Below are 23,478 nucleotides of genomic sequence, written 5' to 3' on the forward strand. Positions count from 1 at the left end.
CAAATATATATATATATATATTTTTTTTTTTTCTGTCATTTTGACTAACAAAGACACCCCCAAAATTTGCACAACTTTATTAATAATTTAATGGGCACAAACCACAAAGGGTGAGAAGATACCCAGTATAACATGCCTCTACAAAGATTTCATTTATCCATTATGGAAAATATATTTTCACACATGCAAACATGGATAGAAGCAGGTTTGAGGTTTGAATTTCCTTTATGTTACAAACTTCCCTTTAATACACACTTGATACCTTTACCCCAATCCTCATTTAAAAAACATTCCGTTTTAATCAAAAGTTCCCACCTAACCAGTATGATAGATCTTTGTCCCTTCTGCTCGACTTTGTGACACCACCTTTTCTAACAGCACTGAATGAATGAAAGCAAAACGTTGACTCAATCAGTATCTTTACTCATGAAGGATGGGGGAAACAAAGTGGAGGGGTGTTTACATAAAAACCTGCAGTAGTCACACAACCCGTCGAATATAATTCAGTGTGTATGGTTCATAAGAGCTGTTCTGGCCCTGATCAGTCTCTTGCTAAAACGAGCAGTTTCATGTGCATAACTGCAGAAAGCCTTCTGCTTCACAAGCTCCATGATTTCCAGTATCTTGAACACACAACCTAAGATGGAAGGAGTCGAGTGTATTCTCACACTTGCACATACCGAGGCTTTAACCAGGTTGATGAAAATGTCGGAGCAAAATTGAGGCTTACTGTAGCGAAACGTAGTCTCTGCCTATTGATTAAAGCATCAGGTAAAAGTTCACACATGGAAAAAAAGGTTTAGGGCCCACACTGAGCTGTTGGAATGTACAGATAATGGCAAAGTATGTATATATGTGACTTGTTGTGAAGATTATTACAGAAATGTATTCTCAGATCAACCCTCAGGACAGTGTGTGTTTGGGCAGGTTATTCATGGCAGGGCTTGTATTTTTCTTCTCATCGTCTGGGCTTTGTCCTTCAGGTCTGGACGGCTGTCGGTCTCCATTGTAGCTAAAGAACGCTGAAGCTGTTGACGACTTCTCTCTAACAGACACTCCCACTGATCACTCTCTACCAACATAAAACAGCATCAATTTTATTAGTGAGAACGGTTTCTATCCAACTTTTCATACCTGCAAAACCATTTTATAAAACTTTATTTCTGTCAAAACTTACATTATTGTTACTGCTAAATTATTCAATTCATTTTATGGTCATTTTACAGTTCAAAGACACTATACTATCATTTAAAAACATGTCTGAGCAAAACAATGCTACCTTCAATCCTCATCAAAAGAAGTTCAACTACCGCCAAGGCTTCTGTCCTTACTGATGAATAGCTTTTGTTTTCTGTAGGAGAAAAAGAATTATTCTCATGAGCCAAGTCTGAATAAAAGGTGGAATAAAAAAAAAAAAAAAAATGATGTCAACCCAATCTAAAATCCTTCTGTGGAAAATAAGATACTGTGAGAAATATGTTTATTTTGGAAGTCACTAAAACTGTTTGGTAACCAACGTTCTTCAAAATGCCGCCTTCTGTTTAGATCTTGAAGGTGACTAAATTTTCATTTTTGGGTAAACTATGCCTTTAATGTTTAGAAGCTCATGAGAAACTTCACCTAGTGGTGTTGCCAGGGCAATGCAGGTGTCAGACAACATCTCCGTCAGAACAGCAGCGTTCTGATGTTCCTTGCCCAACAGCAACAATCTAGAACACACACACAGTCATTACAGCATTCAAAATCTTTTTAATGCATTTGCCAACTATTTTATCACTTTACTCCTTTTTCTACCTGCTATTTTAACAAATAAATTCAAATATGTTCAAGAATGCAATCAGAAGACCTTATATTACCCTCAAACAAGGCATTTGTTTACTTGGACGTTTTCAGTATACTATACCTCTCATAGAAGACCTTCAAGGCACATAGAACTCCCAGTTGGACCCTCCACGTGCTCAACTTCAGTCTATCACACATTATGCTACAAACCTCATTCTGGAACTGATCTACAACACAAAACACACTCATTAAGCAGCAGCACTCTGCCCCGGTGTGTATCCAAGACTTGTTACAGACTTACTCTGTGTCTGAATGGTTTTAGGCCAGGTCTTTCCAAGGGTCTCAAATGCACACAACAGAACTTCTGTTTGTAATTCACGAGCTTGAGCATCATCATCATCGTCATCATCATGTCTCTGGGAGCTGGCACCCGCTGGCTGATTCTAAATAGAATTTTGTTTTTAATTAAGTACTTAATATGGGGCTCCCAAATCATAAAACCACTTTTAGCAATACTGTTCCACTTTAACCCAATAAGGATGAAATGCCAAAGCTTAAAAAACAGATTTACTATGAGCTGCACCTTTTTAATGAGAGGAAGCACAATGCCTGTGATTTCCTGAAAACGATCCTCCTGCGTCGACTCCAAGATGTCTGCTGCACTGCGTAAGGCTGCCATTTTATAAGGCAGAATCTCTTTCTTACATTCCTTCAGCACCAGATCCAGCACCTCGCTCACCGTTGGCTGACCCGCTGCAGGCTTCTGGAGCTCCACACTACAGACAGAGTCACACGTATGTGAAAACTTACTGTATGGACAGTTCATTAACCCAGAAACAGCAAGAGGTTTATGATTGAGTTTCGGTTTCCCAGCATGCTCTGCACAACTTGCTATAAAAGTCTAAACATAATATTAAGAATCAAAAGTAGGTAAAATCTGAACAGGACCATTTTTTAAACACAACAATTAAAGAAAGACCATATATTTAAAGGAATAGTTCACCCAATAATACAAATTGGTTTAAACTTTATTTACCTTCAGGTCATTCAAGATGTAGATGAGTGCATTTCTACATAGCAACAGATTTGGAGAAATTTAGCATTACTTGCTTGCCAATGTATACTCTGCAATAATTGGGTGCTGCCATCAAAATGAGTCCAAACAGCTAATAAAACAATCACCAGTAATCCACATCACTCCAGTCCATCAATTAACATCTGATAAAGCAACAATTCATTAAAAAAATTTAGATGTGATGGTTTAAATTTAAAAAAGCTTAATTATGGATTTGTTTCTTACAAACATGCAGGTTTTCACTTCACAAGACAATAAGTGATGGACTGGAGTCGTATGGATTGTGATGTTTTTATCATCTGTCTGGACTCTCATTCTGACGGCACCCATTTACTTCAGAGGATGTTATGCTTAATTGATCTAAATCTGTTCTGACGAAGAAACAAACTCCTCTACCATCTTCAATGGGTGTGAAAATATTCAGAAAATTTTCATTTTTGGGAAAACCACACCATTTTTTTTGCTAAACCTCTTACAGATCCTGTAAAGCTACGAGCACAAGTGTGTGAAAGATATAGAGGAGTCTAACCTGCATTTAGACACTACAGATCCAACAGCTTTCAACAGCTCTTCCTGTGGATATACAATACATTAGACTTCAGAGGCCACAAATACAGCAAAGAAAGAAAACAGGTAAAAACAAACCACTGAGATCATGTTTGTCTGCTTCCAGAGTAGACAGCATTATTAATCCTTGCCCAGGTGCATAAAGTCTGTCCCCCAGCACAGATCATGTGTATGTTACCTTGCCAGCCCAGGTGCGTCCTGCGAGCCCCTGCAGCAGTGCACTCAACACCATGCCCAGGTGAGGGGCCACCAGTGAGCCTGTTTGTTGCTTAGCAATAGTTGCCATGGCAGAGGCACCCTGAGCCTTCATCTTCCAGGACTGAGACTGCAGAGCCCTCTGAGTAACGGCTATGAGCTCAGTCATGTACAACCGGATTCCACCAAAGCTGCCTAAAAATACACAATAATCCAGAATTCATTCTCTCATCCTAGCCCTTAACACACACATGTAATAGACAACCTTTTGGGGTCATTCATATTTTTATTAAACAAGGACACACTTTAATGAATCTAAAGTGACAGACATTTATAATGCTACAAAAGATTTCGCTTTCATACAAATGCAGTTCTTTGAACTTTCTATTCAAAATAATTCTGAAAAAAAAAAAATATATCACAAAAATATTAAACAAAATAATAAATACTGAATGATTTCTGAAAGATCATGTGGCATTGCAGACAGGAGTAATGATGCTAAAAAATCTAGTTCTTCAAGGCCTGGGTATTGACTTTTCTAATTAGATCCAACTGTCTTCAGTTATATTATGTTTGACTCAACATTGTAACTAATATTTGCATAATGAAATCAAATAAAAATATTACTTAAGATCTAAAAAAAAAAAAAAAAAGTAAACTAATGCTAAAATGTTGAAGTCTAACATAACAATAGGGCTAGGTGATAAAAATAAATAAATAAATAGACATTAACAATGATTTTTTTATGTTAAGTCTAGCAACATGAATAAATGACAGCATAAACAGCCCACCACAAAATAAAATCTTTACATATCCAAAGAAAAAACAAAAAGACCAGTGAGGGTTTGTTGGTTTTAAGAACTGGCTTCAGGTCGGGGTCAAAAATTAATGGAAGCTTGTAGTAAAAATTCCTCAAATTCAAGATAAGGGCCACAACTTACCCCTTCATAATTAATCAATCGATTAAGGCTGTCACAATTAACAAAATACATGTTAAAATGAAATGTCTATGACTGCTCTTTACAACTTGTTTTTATTTTTTGCAGTGTCAAGCTTTATAACCAATCACACACAACTTAAGAATGCAAAGGCCAGAGTTGTTCAAATTAGTCTGTAAAAATAAATATGCACCAAAAAAAAAAGCCTCCTTAAATGGAAAAGTTAATTTCTGACACTGCCATTCAAAAATGTTATGAATTAATCAGCAAAATTACCTTTTCCCATTCAAACTTTATACATCATAACCTACCGGGTACATGTTCCTGCCAGACCTCAGACCACAGGTTGGCCTCAGCACTTTCTCCTTTCTCTTCCTCAGGCTCCTGATGCATGCCCAGAAACGCCAGCGGCAGAGCCACTCCAGCATGAGCCTTCAACACATCAGGACTGTAGTGACTGATGGCATGAACCACCAGACAACATGAGGACTTGTACAGTGCCTCTGAAAATGACAGGGGAAAAAAAAAATCACTTCACAACCTAGACAGCATGAGAATTTACATTCTTATTTTTCAAGAGAAATCCTCTTCATTAAATGACAGTTCACCCATAAATGAACATGGGGTCATCGTTAACTTGTGTCATCTTTTGTGTTCAACCAAAGAAAGTCAAGTCATATGGGTTTGGAAGACCATGGGCACATTCATATTCGAGTGAACTATTCCATTAAAATCCTCATACCCTCTTTTTCCAGGTACCAGGTGCTCAGTTTCTGCAGAAGCTTCTCAACACTGCCGTCTTTGGCCGTCTGATGGGGAAAACAAGAGTATTGTTTTGTAACTCTGTTGTTGCTTTAGGTTCAACTGAAATATACATTCAGGTATGTTCTCATACCCTGACCAGATGTCCAATGGCAAAGGCAAATGACTTCTGAATGACGCTACTACGGTCATTAATCCCATTTAGGAGTGAACTCATGAGTTTACCTGTTGGACAAAATATGCCCAATCACATATCAGGGAGTACAAATGTACAAAACATTGTAACTGCTCTATTCTGTCAGTATGTGTTACCTGAATATGGTGTAAGATCTTGAGGGCACTGTACTGTCAAGGACACAATCACACTGGCACATCCTCCCTACAATTGCACATACAAATGTCAGTCTCTGTGTACATGTGGGGAGATAATACTAACAAAAACGGAGCAGGATTTGTACCTTGGTTCCGAGTCCGATTCCACTTTTTAGTAGCTCACAAAGTTTTGGAACAAGCTCTCCTAACACAGACACATCCAAGTGTTGCAGACACTATAAACCACAAATGCAGCTCACATAAACATTGGAGTAAAAAAATAAAAAAACAACAACATTTAATGCTTTTTTTAATTACCCATTTGGAATGCAGCTAATGCATCATTTGGACAAACTTGTTGTGTCTTACCATATTAATGGTTTCCATCATAGGAGAAGACTTGGCTGCACTTAACCTTGCGGCATCCATTGCACTCTGACACAGAAGGAAATGTGGAAACAATAAGTTAACTACATACAAGTGTAATGAACGTGTAAAGTCTATTCTGCTAATATCACCAAAAGGAATAAAAATAATGATTGTTTTCAAACGCTCTCAAACTCGCACCACTTGACAAGGAAAATAAAATGAAATAAGTCCGATTTTTTTTTTATGTTTTTTATTTGTCTATTTGGTGTTTGTAATTAGCTTTTAGACAAACCACGTGCCAATCCATAAAATCACCACCATTGCAGAGTATTTTCTTCTTAAAACTAGTTCACCAAATGCTGTCCCAGAAACACGGTTTGAAACAGCCCTCGGTTTGCTATATCATAAAATTCAATAACCAATCACGTCAAGGGACAGATTACTATCATTAATCATTCGACTGCACTAAAATAAACAGTACATAAGAAATGTGAGCAACAAAAAATAATAATAGTAAATCCTTATCAAAATTTATTCAGAGTGACAAATAAATAGACATTTTTTAAATGTGTTTTTAAATTATTTAAAATGTTAGTTGCATATAATAATAAAATAATACATTAAAGTTCCACTGTAGTCAAAAATTGTATCCCTCTCTCCATACAAATCTGGCATGCATAGAGATCACATGCAAAATATACCAATAGGATTAATAGCACAAAACCAAAAATAAAAGAGCAAAAAAAACATGAAGCCGTGGTTTAACTATGCTAATTTGCATATTCATAGATCCGCTTATAGTAAATGAGGCAAGGGTGTATAGTTACATTCAAGCTATTTACAGGCATGAGAAAATTTTTTTCACAAGAAAACACATTTAAATATGTATCTTTATATGCTCAAATCTGATTTTAAGGGATACAATTTTTGACTACAGTGGAACTTTAATGTATTATTTTATTATTATATGCAACTAACATTTTAAATCATTTCAAAACACATTTAAAAAATGTCTATTTATTTGTCACTCTGAATAAATTTTGATAAGGATTTACTATTATTATTTTTTGTTGCTCACATTTCTTATGTACTGTTTATTTTAGTGCAGTCGAATGATTAATAGCGATTAATTGCATACAAGATAAAAGTTTTTGTTGGCATTATATATCTGTGTTCTGTGTATAAATACACAAACATACAGTTTATATTTTGAAAATATTTACATGTATTTACAAGTCAAATTATATACATACAATTTGTATTATTCATTGAACATAATTGAATTGAATATTATAAATAAATATATAAAAATAAAAATTTTCTGAAATGTATACATGCATGCGTATTTACATATACATATATAATAATAAATAGACAGCACACATACATATGTAAACTAAAACTTATTTTAGATGCAATTAATCATTTAAAAACACTAGTTTATTTAATAATATTTATATATTTGATGAAGTTTGCATCACTGATTCTGTTATGCTTTGCTGCTTTGAAAGGATCTCTATTGTATGAAGCACCATATAAATAAAATAACTTTACACCTAGTTTACTCCATATTAGAGTAGATGATCACGGAGCTGCTCACCTTCTCCTGCTCTGTGGCTCTCAGACTGAGGTAGTTGAGCACCTGTGGTTCCAGCACGCTCAGGGCCTCCAGCAGAGCCGGGATGAGTCGAGGAGCATGGGGCTTTAGACGGCTGCCTGCGGTCTTACTGATCTTCACTAGAGTTTGGATACTAAAACAAAGCAATACTCAGACTTTTACCTTGAATATAAAATGTAATTTAATAGGTTTGTGTGCATGTGGCTGGTATGTTTTCTTACCTGAGAGTGCGCACTTCGGTTACATTGCTAACAATGCCTTTGTCCAGTAGAGTTGGCAACAACACAGCCACTGTCCTCTGAGCAGCAGCACCTGTTGATTCACACATGCGCACACACACCTATTGGACAAACACACGTGTCAGTTAGCGGTGCCGTCTCAAGAGTGGAAAATCATTGGGGTATCCAGAATTCATCGCTGCAACTCACTTTACTGAGAGTCTTTAGAGTCAGATCTGCTGCCTTACGGACTGACTCCTGCAACAGGAAACAAATAAGACAAGCTGCAGGTTACAAGCAAAGCACACACAAAGCGTTGCAAAACATAGAAAAGCTTTTTATTTCTCACCTTTATATCATCCAGAACCCGAAACAGAGTCTCCCAGATTTCTGACAAGCGGTCAAGGATTTCATCTGCCTGTCTTCCACGAATCAGATCATTCAAAGCCAAGCAGCTGAAAAAAAAGGGGGACTAATGATTTGAACCCAATCTAGACTGGAGGAAATCAAGGTTCTTTTGAGCATATCCAGATACGTTACCTTGACTCCCGCACCCTCCACATGTTACTAGTGAGGTTGGAAATTACATCTTGAAGAATTTCCTTAAAATATTTCTCCACCTGCCAAAAACAGACACAATTTAACTGCAATAACAATACAGTGTCCCTTATATATTTTAAGCAGTAATAATAATATCTTACAATGGTTTTATCTGTGACGAGAGCATCCCAGATGCTAGTCATGGCCTGTCTAATGGCCAGGTTGGGGTCAAACTGGTATCTATAGAGACGGGGAACCAGCTGAGGCAGGAAAGGAGCCAGCTGCTCACCTGCTTTGGCTGCAATAATGTTAAACCCAAATGCTGCTCCCTACAGCACAGGAGGAGTCAATGATCATTGCAAAAAAGGCTCTGAACCATAAATTACCAAAGTCATAAACAATCACATTATGGTTAATACAGCTTACCTTCCTGGAATTCCACATGGCATGGTGATTGGCAAGATTCATGAACTTGTAAACAAGATCTGGTTGGTTTAGATCACTAGCCAATGCACAGAGCTCCTTGTAGGTGGAGAGTCCTTGTCTACCAAAGTAAAAGATCAAAACAGTACAAAATGAAAAGGAATCCACTCTAGTAATCTCATTAAAATGTTTAATTCTCATATCTGTGAATTCGTACTCCCTAAAATGGTTCTAAACAATCTGAAATATAAGTGAATTAAAAGCAGCACATACCCATCAGGTGATTTGCCAAGTGCCTCCCCCTGGAAGACTTCAGTGTCCTCTGAGACGGCATGTTTGGCTCTAAAAAAAATAAAATCTCAGATATCAAAAAAATGTTCACTGAGCCCACGATATTCTGTTATGTAACTTATTGAAACATAAAAGTTCAGATTCTGAACTGAATCTAATTAGTAGTCTATATAGAGTAACTGCTCTATGTTCTGGGGCTTGGTAAATTTTTAGTAATACAATATACCACAAACCATAATCCTAAAGTTAATAATAATGAAAGGAACCAGGAATAAGCTGTTTTTCAAAATACCTTTTACCAGTCATGAGTGTTTCCACAAGGGTCGATACCAATTCCTGTTGATCCTGTTCTCCTCCCAGCTCATAAACCAGCCCAAGTCCTTTAGACGCCACATCTTGGCTGAGTTCTACACACACAGATCATCATCATCATCATCAAGCCCAAAATCTCCCTGACTTTATATACCGGTACTGTCAAATGTGATGTGACCTTTAAAAGAGCAGTATCATAAGGAGCAATGTGTGACTCACCATCTGGATCAGACAAGACAGAAATAAAGGCTGTCTGTATCTCCTTCAGATGAGACTATCACAGACAAAGAGAGAACATTTACTTTGTCAAGTCAATGTGTCTTTGTGTGTAAATGAGACTGGGAGTGAATTTCTGCATGTATTTACCTGGATTTCTTTGTGATGGCTGAGTTTCTTGACTAGAGACAGGAGCCATATGCAGGCAGCCTGCCGAACATGAGGGTTTGGACTTGGTATATACTTTGACAAGACAGAGCTCAACACCCAGGGCACTATATCATTATTCTTCACATCTGAAAAAAAGATTAAATAAACATAACAGTTTACTTGCCCAAAACACAGATTTTGCACAAGTAAGACAAGTGTAAAAATGATCCAAGCCCCATCTAAGCACACAGTTCCCTCTCTCACAAATACTTACTGTCAGGAGGGCAGTACTGCTCTTCTGTGCATGTCCACACATCTCGGGCAGCTCCAGAGCAGCTTCCTATAGCAGCATTAGTTAAAGCCTCTCCCACAGTAAACTGTAGCTCCACCTGCTTGGCCTAAAGAAACCCAACACAAACATATTTCAATATGAAATGTGAAGAAATGGGCAAATGTTTTTTTGTGTGTTTTTTGTTTTCTCATTATGTTATTTATTTGATATGAATTCACTGAAATATAATGACAAAAGTAGAACTGTCAATTTGAAGTGTTAATTAAGTGTGAATAATTAAAACAAGTTATTCTTGCATTTAACTGCCCGGACCTCTACAGCAACTTTGCATGTTGTTGCTGACAAAATGATGCGTGATGATGACCGATTAAGTGATGTAGTCTATACAAATCCAGTTATATGCCCCTAAAATTCAAGATATGTCCAAACAAACGTGTATGGGATTTTGTCTTCTATTTATATCATATGATATAATGTAGTTTTTTTATATCATATGATATAATGTAGTTTTAAATGCAGAATTCGTGGTCTGCATTTAACCCATCCAAAGTGCACACACACACAGAGCAGTGAACATACACACACACACAGTGTGCTCACTAAACACAAAGTTAATATTGTTACATTTTAGACACAATTTTGTCAGTATTGTCTGTTTTTGCTTAAATTTGCCAATGAAATATAAATGGTTCCAAAAAAAGCCACAGCAGAACAGCTCTGTGTGTCGGAGCAACACAGAACTATGTGTTTTTTTTTTACTCAAATCTAAAGATAAAAAGACACTATAATTAGGCCTATACATAGTAAATAACATGTTATTTATAATCCACAATAAACAGTCTCATTTGTTTGTACTTTATTTTAAAGGAATGAAAGTTGTAATGTGATGTGTCATGAAGAGTGTCACAATATTACCTCTACCGAATCCATGAGGCCCTGCAGGATTTTCTTCTGGTGTGGGAATTCACCATCTCCCACTGGCAGGAACCCAAGAGTCTGGACGGCCCGTTCTTTCATCTAACAACACAAACAGCAGATGATCAGTACCATAAAACTAAAAAGCTTTCATTTCATTTTGGAAATCGATTTATGCAGAAGAGCTTATTTGAATGAAGAATATGAACATCAATAATACAACTTTAATAATTCTCTCGGCGTGTGAATTTTGTTTTACCTTGCCAGTCTCTTTTCCAGATGGGATTCTGGCAAGCAGGTTATCCACTAGACTGAGTTTAGTGAAGCCATTTCCATCCGCTGGTATCAGCAACGCACTGTTACGCCCAATCTCTCCCAGTGCTGTCACAGCAGCAACAGTCAACAGAGGAGATTCGCTATCCAAAAACAAACCTGCAGACAAACACATTGGATAGCCGTTTGTTTAACTAGGTAAATATACATTGTTTTTCATGCGGCAATAGTTAACTAATGAAACAAAAGTTTATTGCATTATTCAAGAACATCCCAATATCATAAGTTTTGTATGGAAACACTACGTTAAAAGGCATATACCGATGGTTTTTGTGGCCATAGCAATTAGTTCGTCATTTTCTTTGGGCGTGGGCTCAGTAGGCATTAGGCTCCGCCTCTTATTCATGTATCTGCCCACCATGTAGCCCAGAGCCAAGATGGCACCATGCTGAGTCTCAGGACTCTACATTTAAAAAATAAATAAATGCATAAATTAATAAATACAAAAACCCCCGAATACATTTCTATATTAGAAAAAAAAAATCTGAATTTATAATTTTACACATACATGTGTGTCTTTAGTTGTCTTAATCAGGTTTTGAACAGCAGTTCTAAGTTCATTTCCAGACATAGTAGAGACAACTACGGCATAAAGTTGTGCTGCCAGTTCACGCATGTCTTCTTTATTAGTATTCATGAGACCCTGCAAAACAAACATAATTAATTAACAAAATGACATTTTTAGTCAGTCTCCATTCCAGAGGATATAATACAAAACACACTGTTAAAAGTCAGTCACAGGATCCTTCAGAAATTATTCTAAATGTGCTGATTTGAGCTCAGACTTCTCTTTTTATCATCAATAGTGAAAACATTTGTGCTGCCTAAATCCTTTTGTGTAAACTGCGACACATTTTTTTTCAAGATTCTCTGATGAACATTTATCTGAAATCAAACATATTCGTAACATGTTAAAGCCTTCACTGTCACTTCTGATCAATTTAATGCATTTTTGCTGAACAAAAATAATTAATTCTAAAAATAAATACATTCTGGTAACACTTTATTTTAAGGTGCCCTTATTACATGTTACATGTACCTAATTACAATAAACTATGAATAATTACATGCAAATAACCCTAAGCCAAACCCTGATCCTAAACATAACCATGTAGTAAGTACATATAGGTATAATTAAACTAACAACGACACCTTCAAATAAAGCGTAACCAAATATCTTACTGACAGTAGCAGAAATATAATGTAAAATAATAATTACTTTAATCCAGTCGATTTTGTCTATAAAGTTGGGGGTAAGTTTCTCTGGGCACACAGAGACCACTTCCAAGAGACTGTACATCACTGGGATACCTGAATTAGAGAATAAGGCCACATCATCAGATCACAACTAAATTAATAAGACAATCCACTTTATCCATTTCCTGCAGATTAGGTTCTACATATTAAATAGATTACATATATAAAGTATACCCCATACATAAATAATCTTACTGCCCAACCATCTTAGAAACCATAATTTGTAAACTCTTCACCTCCTACAGCTGACAGCAGCTGTTGCAGTAAGTTCATGTAGACATGAACTGAACTGGCCTCCCCTCTTTTAGTGGCTGAGGAAGAAGAAGCTTCACTGGACAATAACGACTGAACATAACGTCCAATAAGAGGAGCATCATCCTGCATGTCCATCAGGCTCTGAGATGTGGATGTGGCACCAGCACTATAAGCTAAACACATTCTCAGATAAAAAACTATCTGTGGAAACAAAGGAGCATATGTTCAAGTGAAAATACATGCTGTATGTAAACACAATATTGAAAGAATTCTTAAAATTAAAGACTTGGAGAGGTCAGTTTACCTCTCCAAATGTGGCAGGATTAAAAGGCAACGTGGAAGCTCCAACAATGTATTTCGCAGGAGTCTTCAATCTCTGTGCAGCCTATGACACAAAATAACAAAGGGTCAGCCTCTATTATTAAATAAGATGGTAGTTCTCACCTAGTTTGCTAATAAAATCGCTACACAAAACACAGTGGGATCAGCAAAAAAACACATTAATGCAAACGAACCCATATTTATTTATAGACTGGGTCATAACTGGGATGCGTAACGATGCATGATTATATAATTACTTGCATTTAATTATTTGCATTTAGCATCAGAACAGACTCATTTGAGGTCATAAGACACCTCAGTCATTAACAAATCAAAACACCACACCTTTTCTTGGATGTAGCTGACCATCTCAGGGAATGACGGCATGGGCCTCGATCCCTCTTTCTCTGTCTTTGTAGAGGGGAGAGACCTAAGTGCTCGCCGAGCCTCCCCAGACACCTCCTCACGACTGGAGACACAGGCCATATGATGTACATCTTTAATGACAACGCTTATTTGAAAACCTGAACTCCAGGAAGTGTAGAAATACTCACGGATCTCCTGCAGCAAGCAGTAAGAGATATCTAGAGGCTACATGATCAGGAGCAAACACGGTGCTGGCAAATTTCATCGCTACTTGGCGCACCTGTACCTCCGGCTAACACAAAGCCATACACAACAGAACATTACACACTGCAAATTATTATTATTTGATATTTATTCATAGAATCAAAATTGGATTTAATAACTTGTTGTATCGAAGATGAATTGTGTAATTTCATATTTAGTATTGTCATTTTTGTTTGTTCCTTCTAGATGCTTGTAATAAGGAAGCTTGCAATAATAACAAACCTTTGTGATATATGCAGCCACAAGTGCTTCCATTAGGTTCAGAAGTGCCCCCTGAAGATTAGCATACGCTCCCACCATCATCGACAAGGCCTCTTGAATGGCCAATCGAACATCAGCATCCTCCTGTTTCTATTGTGAGAAAGATTTTTTTTTTTAAAACAGGTCACATACTAATAACTGGATAACTACTCTATAAAATGTATATGACACAAACCTTGCACATGGACTCAAAAAACTGCTGTACCAATGCAATGTCTTTTGTGAAAAGCTGAGGCATTCGACTATTATGGCAATGAGGAAAGAGGGAAAAATACATTTGACACATTTTAATTACTATTAAACTTATATTATATAAAATTACATTTTAATATATTATTTACAGAAATATATTAAGTTATCAAATTACCTTGAAAGTTTTCCAACAGCAGAATAGGCCAGACATAGTAGTTTGGGGTCCTAATAATAAAATAAGAAATTAAGGTCATTTTGACGGATACTTCTGAAAAAGCCCAAATTTGAGTTATAACTAAAATCGAAATTGTTCATCATGCGTTCATACCTCTTTATGTTCATTAATAAGCTTGGTAAGTCCATTCAGCAGCATCAAACCCAAAGGTTTGTTGGTATCAGGGCACCTTCAGATTAAACATAATTATTTTCAACTCATCTGATGCAAATGCACACAAAATAGGAAAAGCACTTCAACTACTGGTTTAATACATGGTTCTAATATTGCAACCTATTCAACATTATTTGTATAGTAGTAAACATGATTTTCCATGTGATTTTCACTTGACACTTACACCATACAGATATGATGTACAAACTGCAGAGTGAGGGACAGAAGTTTGTTGTTGGTGTTTGCTCCAAAAAGTCCATCATAGACAACCTAAACAAACAGACAATCACTGTAATGAACAACCTTTGAACAAGTTAGGAGATATTACTTGCCTGCTGCCCCTATTAGTCTCTTTCAACATGCACCTCAGCTGCATTCAATTTCATTCTATCAAAGGTTATCTCTCTGACCTGTATATTAGAGGGAAAGCACTCAGCAGCCAGTCTAGAGCGGAGAAAATGAGGCAGGATCTTCATCTTGACTCTAGTGCTGACTGGCTCATGCTTTAGCTCCTGTTTGACTGTGGCATTCTGGGTAAAAACACACACATTATGTAGAACACCTTACTTGATATAAAAGTCAATTGCTTTATGTGTATGACTATACTTACTTTAGTTTTGAGTGGAATATCACCCAGGTAAACTTTATACATTTTGTTGATAATGAGTGGATTGTTCCAGTCAATAATGCTGCAGTATGAAACGACACAAAAGATGAGTTTCAATATCAAGACCTTGTGATTTAATATGACATACCAGTACAGAAAGCCTCACCTCTGCTTGCTTTTCAGTTCAAGATCAGCCGCTGTGGCGACACTGTGTCTGGTGTCACTTGAAGCCACAACTAAGTGAATGACTGTTTCAACCTCAGGCACCTGCTCTGCCTCGATGAACTTCACAATTCCCAATTTACACTGCAAACACAATGATGAACAGGTTACTCAGTGAAGAGTCAGAAAGGGTAAACTGGTCATTTCAGTTCATTCAATTTTGAACAGCGGACAGAAATAAAGCAAAACATCTTCCATTTAAAACAACAAATATGCTCCAACTATTATCTTAGCAACCTCACCTGCTCCAGTTGCTCGGGACTCCACTGAGCTTCTCCAATGATTCTTTTAACTGCATAAACACTCATTCCTGGAGGAGGCTGAGGGAGACCTTGTGCTGACGCGGCTCCTGCTCCAGATCCCCCTTGTGGAGATGAAGGAGCCGGACGACTTGGAGGCTCGTTTAACACAAACCTTGATACAATTTGAAAAATAGGGTTAATAGGAATTACAAAATCAGCATTAACATAACCAATTACAATTACCACCTCACATACCCATATGGCATCAGAAGAACATCAAGCATGAACTCTAAGAGGAGTTGTACAGTTTTGGGCCTCTCCGTCAGGACAAATGGGGAAGCTTTAGATGGCTCTGATGGATATTTCATGTGATACAGTGTAGGGATCAGCAGGTGCATTAGACTAGAGGGAGAAGGCAAAGACATAACATTTAATGCATGTGTAAATATTAATATAGGAATATGTATATATAAAATGTAATGCTTTTATTCAATTTATAATCCTTGTATTATATTTCTTAAACAAAATTCTATTTCTAGAATTCTATAAGAACTAAGTTGCAAATATATATATATATATATATATATATATATATATATATATATATATATATATATATATATATATATATATATATATATATATATATATATATATATATATATATATATATATAAAGTCAACGCGTTATTGCATTAACACCAACAATTATTTTATCGCACTTTAACACAGAGTTTTTTTTTTTATATATGAAAGTCTGTTGCTCACTGGCTCTGAAAACACATACAGACAAATCATGGATCACAGGAGGGGATGCTTCCAATCAAATTATTTAGGCCTAGCATCAACATTAACAAACCACTGTTCACTGTTATTTTTAACAGAAAATAATGTAATGAGCTCGCAATCATTACTTTAGAAGTTGGAAATAGAGGAGTTTCCGATAGCACGCTCTCGCTCAACAAAGTGGAGTGAAACGTTTTGTTAACTTTGTGGCTTATTATTTTGAGTCATATGGGATGCGGTAACACACATTCCTCTCACAATATACTGCTTCAAAGATTTATTGCTTTTGCTGCTCAGAAATATTCACGCAATCATGCAGTATGTATCAGAAGATCTGCACTCCGGCGCTATCACTCACTGATCTAAAGGTGCTTATCATATAATTAGAATATCATCAAAAAGTTGATTTATTCCACTAATTCCATTTAAAAAGTGAAACTTGTATATTATATTCATTCATTAATCACAGACCGATATATTTCAAACAATTTGAATATTACTTAAGACCAATAGAAATCTTGGCACTCCAAACCATCACTGACTGTGGAAACTTTACACTGGACCTCAAGCAATGTCTTCTTCCAGACTCTGGGACCCTGATTTCCAAAGGAAATACAAAATTTACTTTCATCAGAGAACATAATATTAGATCACTCCGCAGCAGTCCAGTCCTTTTTGTCTTTCAACCCAGACGAGATGCTTCTGACGCTATCTATTGTTCAAGAGTGGCTTGACACAAGGAATGTGACAGCTGAAACCCATGTCTTGCATACATCTGTGCGTAGTGGTTCTTGAAGCACTGACTCCAGCTGTAGTCCACTCTTTGTAATTCTTCCCCACATTTATTAATGGGTTTTCTTTCACAATTTTCCCGGGTGCTGTTATCCCTATTGCTTGTACACTTTTCTTTCTACCATATCTTTTCCTTCCCTTCACCTCTCTATAATGTGCTTGGACACAGAGCTCTGTGAACAGCCAGACTCTTTTGCAATGACCTTTTGGACAACAGTCAACTAGCCTACAGAACTAGACTGAGAGACCATTTAAAGGCCTTTGCAGGTGTTTTGAGTTAATAAGCTGATTAGAGTGTGGCACCAGGTGTCTTCAATATTGAACCTTTTCACAATATTCTAATTTTCTGAGATACTGAATTTGGGATTTTCCTTAGTTGTTGGTTATAATCATCAAAATTAAAAGAAATAAACTTTTGAAATATATCAGTCTGTGTGTAATGAATGAATATAATATACAAGTTTCACTTTTTGCATGGAATTATTGAAATCAACTTTTTGATGATATTCCATTTATATGACCAGCACCTGTTTATCTCTTCCAACCGAGCCAGGGACTGCTAAACGGAACGATCACAGTAGTCAAAAGAAACAGACTTTGGGGGTCAAACTCCCTCAGTCATGGTTAAGATTGCCTAGTGTGAACACAGCCTAATTATTCTCCCACATGCTGCACACACAAGTCTCTACCTGCACATCAAGTATTGTCCCGCACCGCACTCTGCTGTGATGGGTCCCACGATGGTGCAGGTCTCTAATAGTAAGGTGCCTGTTATAATATTATGATCAAGGGTCTGGACACGAAGCATAACTTGTTTTTCTATAACAAACTATTAAATATTTTATAGAAAAACATTAATGTCTTGGCAGTGACAAATAGCTTGTTTAATATTAAATTTAATTACATTAATGTTAGAATTTAAGATTTAGGCTTACAATAAATATTTTAATTGCTACTATGTGAAAGGAACATTGCTGTAAAAAGCACCTTATTTGTTTCAAGTGTTTGCAAACCAAAAGTTATTACACTTTTGTTCATATAGCAGTAGGTCTACTTTTAAATAAAAAAAAAAAAACTTTTGAATGCAATAATTAGTTGTGTGCATGAAAATGTGATTAAATCGCAGACAATAATGCAATTAATCGTAATTAAATATTTATAGTGCAGCTATTTTTACCATTGATGAGAAGAATTTTATTTTTAATTTTATTTATTTTTTTATAGCACATTAGGACAGCCCTTCAGTTTCAGTGAAGATACATAATAATTTACCCTGACCATTCTGTACACTACACTGTTTGACTTTGGTAAAGATCAGGGCCTGCATTCATGAAAAGTCTTAGTGCTAAGTGTTGCTCCTAGTAAGAAAATTCTTAAAAACGTGGTTGATTCCTCCTAAAAGAAAACAGTAATTCAGAAAGCATCTTAACCCTTAAAAGAAGTCTTAAAGTCCAAAGCTGTTAGGAGTACAGACGAGGACTTTTAAAAGGCTTAAGAGTTTCTTTAGCAGGGAGAAAATGGACGAAACATGAAGAGGGAAATGTGTTGCACACAATGCATGACATTAAGTTAATAAGATGCTACACATTAAATTGTGCAGGGATTATGTTTGTGACTGATCTTAGACACGCTAACATCTTCGACACCGCGCAGAAATGCAATAGTGCCAGAAATGGAAGTAATCACTACATTAACATTTCTGGCAACTGGAAATATGCAGCTATTCAGCAGTGATGATTTGGGTCGGTCACAACCTTCTATATGCAAAGTGATCACACAAACAATTACTTTATTGTGTCACCATTCATTTCCTATTAAATACATTAAGTACAACATTAAAAGCATGGTAAATAAAAAATAAAAGATATATAAACATATATAAAGTGTCTGTGAAAGAGAGTATAGAAAAACAGGAAAAATTATGCCTGTAATTTCATAGTTGAAGGCTTATAACAGACCCTTCACTTAAAAGCACTCTTTTATTTTTTTCTTGGTTAACCAACCAATCTATCACAGTCTTCAAAAGACTGTGTTGTATCTAGCAATGGGGTCAGCCCCACCTCCTCAATAAGATGAAAGTTTTTGTGTTTTCCTCACTCAGAGGTGCTCTGAGATTGGCCCTGAATCACTGTTAACCTAAGACTCCTACATAGAAATACTAAGCTAAATTAGGAGCATTCTTAGAGAAATCTCAGAAGCTTTCAGAATACAGGCCCAAGTGACATTTGATGATCAGTTAATGCAGAAAAACAACCAGTTAACAGACTTAGAAAAAAAAAAGTTAATTAAAATGTCAGAAATGCAAGAAATCTTATTTATATAAATTCTCTCCAATTAAAATTTAAATCCAGATTCTTCACATCATCACCAAATCTGTATATTCTGAAAGATCAAGTGACACTGAAGACTTGAGTAATGCTGAAAAATAGGCTTTGCCATCACAGGAATCAATTAAATATAAATCGAATTAGAAAATATATAATAGTATTCCACAATGATACTGTTTTTACTGCGTTTTTAATCAAATAATTGCAGCCTTGCTGAGCATAAGAAACTTATTTTAAAAAAATATTACAAATTCTTTCTGAACCCAAACTTTTAAACAGTTGTATATATATATTCAATAATAAATACATTTCATTAGACAATATTTTATCATATACTATAAATGTGTTTATAACCAGCTACGTTTTACCTTAACAATAAAAACAACATTGTTTAATTTCAAATGAAGCTGAAACGAACCTGTCCTGTTGAGGCTGAGGCTTGCCCTCCATGGCTGTGAGTAGAGTAGGTGCAAGCTCACACTGTTTGGATACCTCCAACCTAGGATAGCCCATCTTAATGTAGATGATTGTGAAGTTCTGCCAACACAAACATAGTCATGACAATAAAAGTAAAGTTCTTACTTCATAATATGGGAATATTTTCAGCATGAAATGGTGACATCTCAAAGGTACTGGCAGTGGGGATAGTAACATGTGGGGAATGGGATACGAACATACCGTGACAAAAGATGCAGCAGCAGGGTCCTGATACTGAACCAACAGTGTCTCTACAGGAAGCTGTATCATGGGTCGACTCTTTATCCTTTTGTTTAGGTGTACCAGCAACTCCATAACCTGGAGAGGGCAATAACAAAATCCAGTTCTTTAAAAGATCTTCTTTGAAATTATTCTCATGGGTCCTATTATGCATCGCTAGAGGAATGACATTAATAATGTAGAGTTTTTAACTTGCATCTCTCACATTAAACACACAAAAAGGCATTCATTTCTTCTATTAACCTTGTATTGGTTTTCAAATGTAACAAACCCAGAGATCATGAAGCAACACAGGGACTCCCATAAACACTCTATTAAAACTTCCATTAAAAACATTAATTAATCATTTTCACAAATTTTGTAATGCGCAAAAGGTCATTCTGTATAGACCTTGTGTGAGCAGCCATCTTTTGAATTTTGTCTTTGAATTTCCATTTTTGCAGTGGCTCTAGTCTATAGCATCACTATAATTAGCTTGTGAAGTAGATTTAGTTAGTGTAGAGTAAACAAAATGTATCATGTAAATTGTAATGTTCGAAGCAGATGTAATAACAAATGTCAATAAACTGCAAAGATTATTAAAATGAGCAGTTCATTCATCAATTTGTACGACCAAACCTGCACGCTACGGAAATACAAACCGAAATACAGAAAACAACAAGTGCAGCACTCAAAAGGGCAGGGCTACATCTATATTTGAACCATTTAGAACATGTGAATGCATGAGTTTAAGATCCATCTTTTCACACTGATGGCAACAGATATAATTATGTGCAACAACTACAAAGACTAAAAACATTCACATGTATTCAAGAATAAAACAATGCATGAAGAATTTTTGAACAGGGTAAGTTTTCTCTTATAATATTTAAATGTTTTTTTTTCCTTTTAGAACCGCTCTTCAGAAGCTACAGATGCTGTTTCAAAGAAGATTATAATTAGAAGTGTCAGAAATGCAATAATATTATATTATATGTACTTTATTCCACAAAATTGAAAATTCTGATTCTTTGCTATGAACAGTTTTCTTTTTCTCACACACTTACTTTCTTGCGAACCCCCTCTTGCACACTGGATAGTTTGAGGAGGACAGGAGGCAGGAATTTGGATATAATATCCTGCAACTGCTCGTCTGTTTCTGCATGACCCAAGCGTAAAAACACACGCTCCAACTGGTCTATAATGGACAACAATGAAAAGCCGGAACGTAAGTTCCAGATACAGGGTTCAAAATAAGAAGGTCTAAATTATATATTTTCAAATTTATTTGAATGGAAAAAAATCTCACATACTTCCTATATATGATCACAGGTCAATTATAAGAAGCTTATATTTTAGTTAAATCGATTTATTAAATTGAACCTGAGAATTACTGCAATGCATCCCCATGTCCCTTGCATAAGTGCATTTCACCGGCTCTCTATAAATCAGTTTACACTAAAAATATTTAATAAGCTTGCAATGAACAACAGAAGATAAGAATGACTGTAAATACATATGAACAGTAAATTTAAACGCTATAATCGCTGACGTTAGTTGGTTAGCCTGTGATCTGAATAGCCTCACTGCTAACCGACGTAACGGTTATCATCTACTACATACTTATTTCTCACGATGTCAATAAATGACAACCAGACCAGGACCACTATGACATTTAGATAACGCTATTTTCACGGTAAAAGGAAGATGTAGTGTCCGCTAATTTAGAAAACCCTAAAAGAGGTACTTTCATTTTGGAGCATGACTGAGCATTGGGCCTCTGTAAGCAAATACTAGCCGGCTAACTTAGCTGCCAAACTGATATTCTCTTTACAAATATTTACTTATGTAGCTACAGATAGACAAACAGACAGCACTGTGAACTCAATCTTCATAGGAGTGACAAATAATGAAGAGAGTATTGAAAACAAGTATGCAGTAATGAAGAAATAACGCATGTAGAATGAGATAAACTTACTGAGCTCGTCCTGTGCAGCCATGTTTGAACTGAAGTCACCACCAACAGCAGCACTGCCACTCCTATAGAGACAACACCTCTCTCTCTCTCTCTCTCTCTCTCTCTTCAGTTCTATTAAGCTTTATTAGCGTAACTGTTTAACACAATGTTGCCAAAGCATATTTAAAACAACAGATAATAAAATCATAACTCTCTTGTTGAAATTAATTTCATTACTATTTTAAAAAGCTGATTAACTTCATACTATGAAAAATGGTACAAAGCCAATAAAACTGTTTTCTAAATTACAGTTTTTCTCAATTGCTAAAACACAATTTCTGAAACCTTGCTCCATTTTCTGAAAACATTGAACACAAAACCTCATCTTCAAGCACTATTTACAAAACCTCTGACTCCTCTTGCAAAATGAAACTTTCGCCTCAAAAAAGTTTTACCTGTGTTCAAAATCAAACACTGCTCTCAAATCATAAACAAAGTGATCAAAATGATATACACTATCAAGCAGTAAACAATACACCAACAAATAGAAAATACATTGTTCAAAACGTAGTTCTCAGGGAGAAGTAAATTTTTAATCTCAAAACAAATTCATATTATTCCGTCATTTGTCTTTTGATGAACGAAAACATGTTCTATCATAGTAGCTCAAAATTGATCAGAAATTACTACTCTGCTTTGCTCTTTGCAGGTTTTTTTTTTGGTTCTTCCTCCTTCTACCCCTATTTTTACAGTACTGTACCCTGCATCTCATAAACTTGTGCTTGGTCTCTGTGATAGTGTAATTATTGTTATTTGTTGATTTGTTGACCTCGTTGACCAGGGACTTCAACAATGGCCCGCTGTCCAATCATGTTTCGGCCTCTCCTCCTCCTCCTCCTCCTCCTCCTCCTCTTTCTTGCCCTCCTCCTCCTCCTCCTCCTCCTCCTCTTTCTTGCCCTCCTCCTCCTCCTCCTCTTTCTTGCCCTCCTCCTCGTCGCCCACCTCGCATACGCACTCGTCCTCTCACATTGTTTCTTCTATCCATTTTCAGACTTTCTCCTTCCCACCTTCAACAACCTGTTTGCTCTCTGAACTGGCTTATATTGGTTGTGTCACATCATTTGAAAAAGGTTAAATCAATTTTGAGTGGTTGTGTTCAAAATAAGTTCAGGCAACTGAGAACTTTGTTCAGCCAATGGGTTTTAGTGTTTTAGCAATTGAGAAAAACTGTAAGAAG

At 36.2% G+C, this 23,478-nt stretch overlaps 1 protein-coding gene across 1 annotated transcript; it reads right to left on the bottom strand.

Moving 5' to 3' along the window:
• Window positions 1-62: 62 nt before the first annotated feature.
• Window positions 63-22,361, bottom strand: LOC113044207 (proteasome adapter and scaffold protein ECM29-like). Its single transcript, XM_026203967.1, has 49 exons — window positions 22,263-22,361; window positions 21,352-21,482; window positions 20,267-20,383; window positions 20,007-20,125; window positions 15,939-16,085; window positions 15,684-15,855; window positions 15,386-15,525; window positions 15,223-15,301; window positions 15,023-15,142; window positions 14,797-14,882; window positions 14,553-14,628; window positions 14,400-14,449; window positions 14,208-14,274; window positions 13,994-14,122; window positions 13,696-13,799; window positions 13,487-13,610; window positions 13,125-13,205; window positions 12,802-13,021; window positions 12,528-12,619; window positions 11,817-11,951; window positions 11,570-11,711; window positions 11,235-11,407; window positions 10,976-11,077; window positions 10,043-10,166; window positions 9,769-9,914; window positions 9,622-9,676; window positions 9,383-9,497; window positions 9,073-9,141; window positions 8,803-8,920; window positions 8,538-8,705; window positions 8,377-8,456; window positions 8,186-8,291; window positions 8,047-8,094; window positions 7,840-7,958; window positions 7,601-7,751; window positions 6,001-6,066; window positions 5,778-5,867; window positions 5,632-5,698; window positions 5,453-5,544; window positions 5,300-5,366; window positions 4,869-5,060; window positions 3,603-3,814; window positions 3,387-3,430; window positions 2,366-2,558; window positions 2,084-2,225; window positions 1,904-2,009; window positions 1,621-1,709; window positions 1,280-1,351; window positions 63-1,072 (listed from the first exon to the last, which is right to left on the bottom strand). Exons 1-49 carry the CDS (start codon window positions 22,282-22,284, stop codon window positions 933-935), a joined length of 5,499 nt encoding a protein of 1,832 aa, XP_026059752.1. The 5' UTR covers window positions 22,285-22,361; the 3' UTR covers window positions 63-932.
• Window positions 22,362-23,478: the final 1,117 nt, after the last annotated feature.

Source organism: Carassius auratus, chromosome 26 (assembly GCF_003368295.1).
Source record: "Carassius auratus strain Wakin chromosome 26, ASM336829v1, whole genome shotgun sequence".
NCBI lineage: Eukaryota > Metazoa > Chordata > Actinopteri > Cypriniformes > Cyprinidae > Carassius > Carassius auratus.

Coding starts and splice junctions, on each gene's coding strand:
- LOC113044207 (XM_026203967.1), bottom strand. CDS start 22,284: ATGGCTGCACAGGACGAGCTCA. Junction 12,620..12,801: donor GCTGCTGTCAGCTGTAGGAG/GTGAAGAGTTTA, acceptor TCTCTAATTCAG/GTATCCCAGTGATGTACAGT. Junction 1,710..1,903: donor TTGAAGGTCTTCTATGAGAG/GTATAGTATACT, acceptor TGTGTGTTCTAG/ATTGTTGCTGTTGGGCAAGG.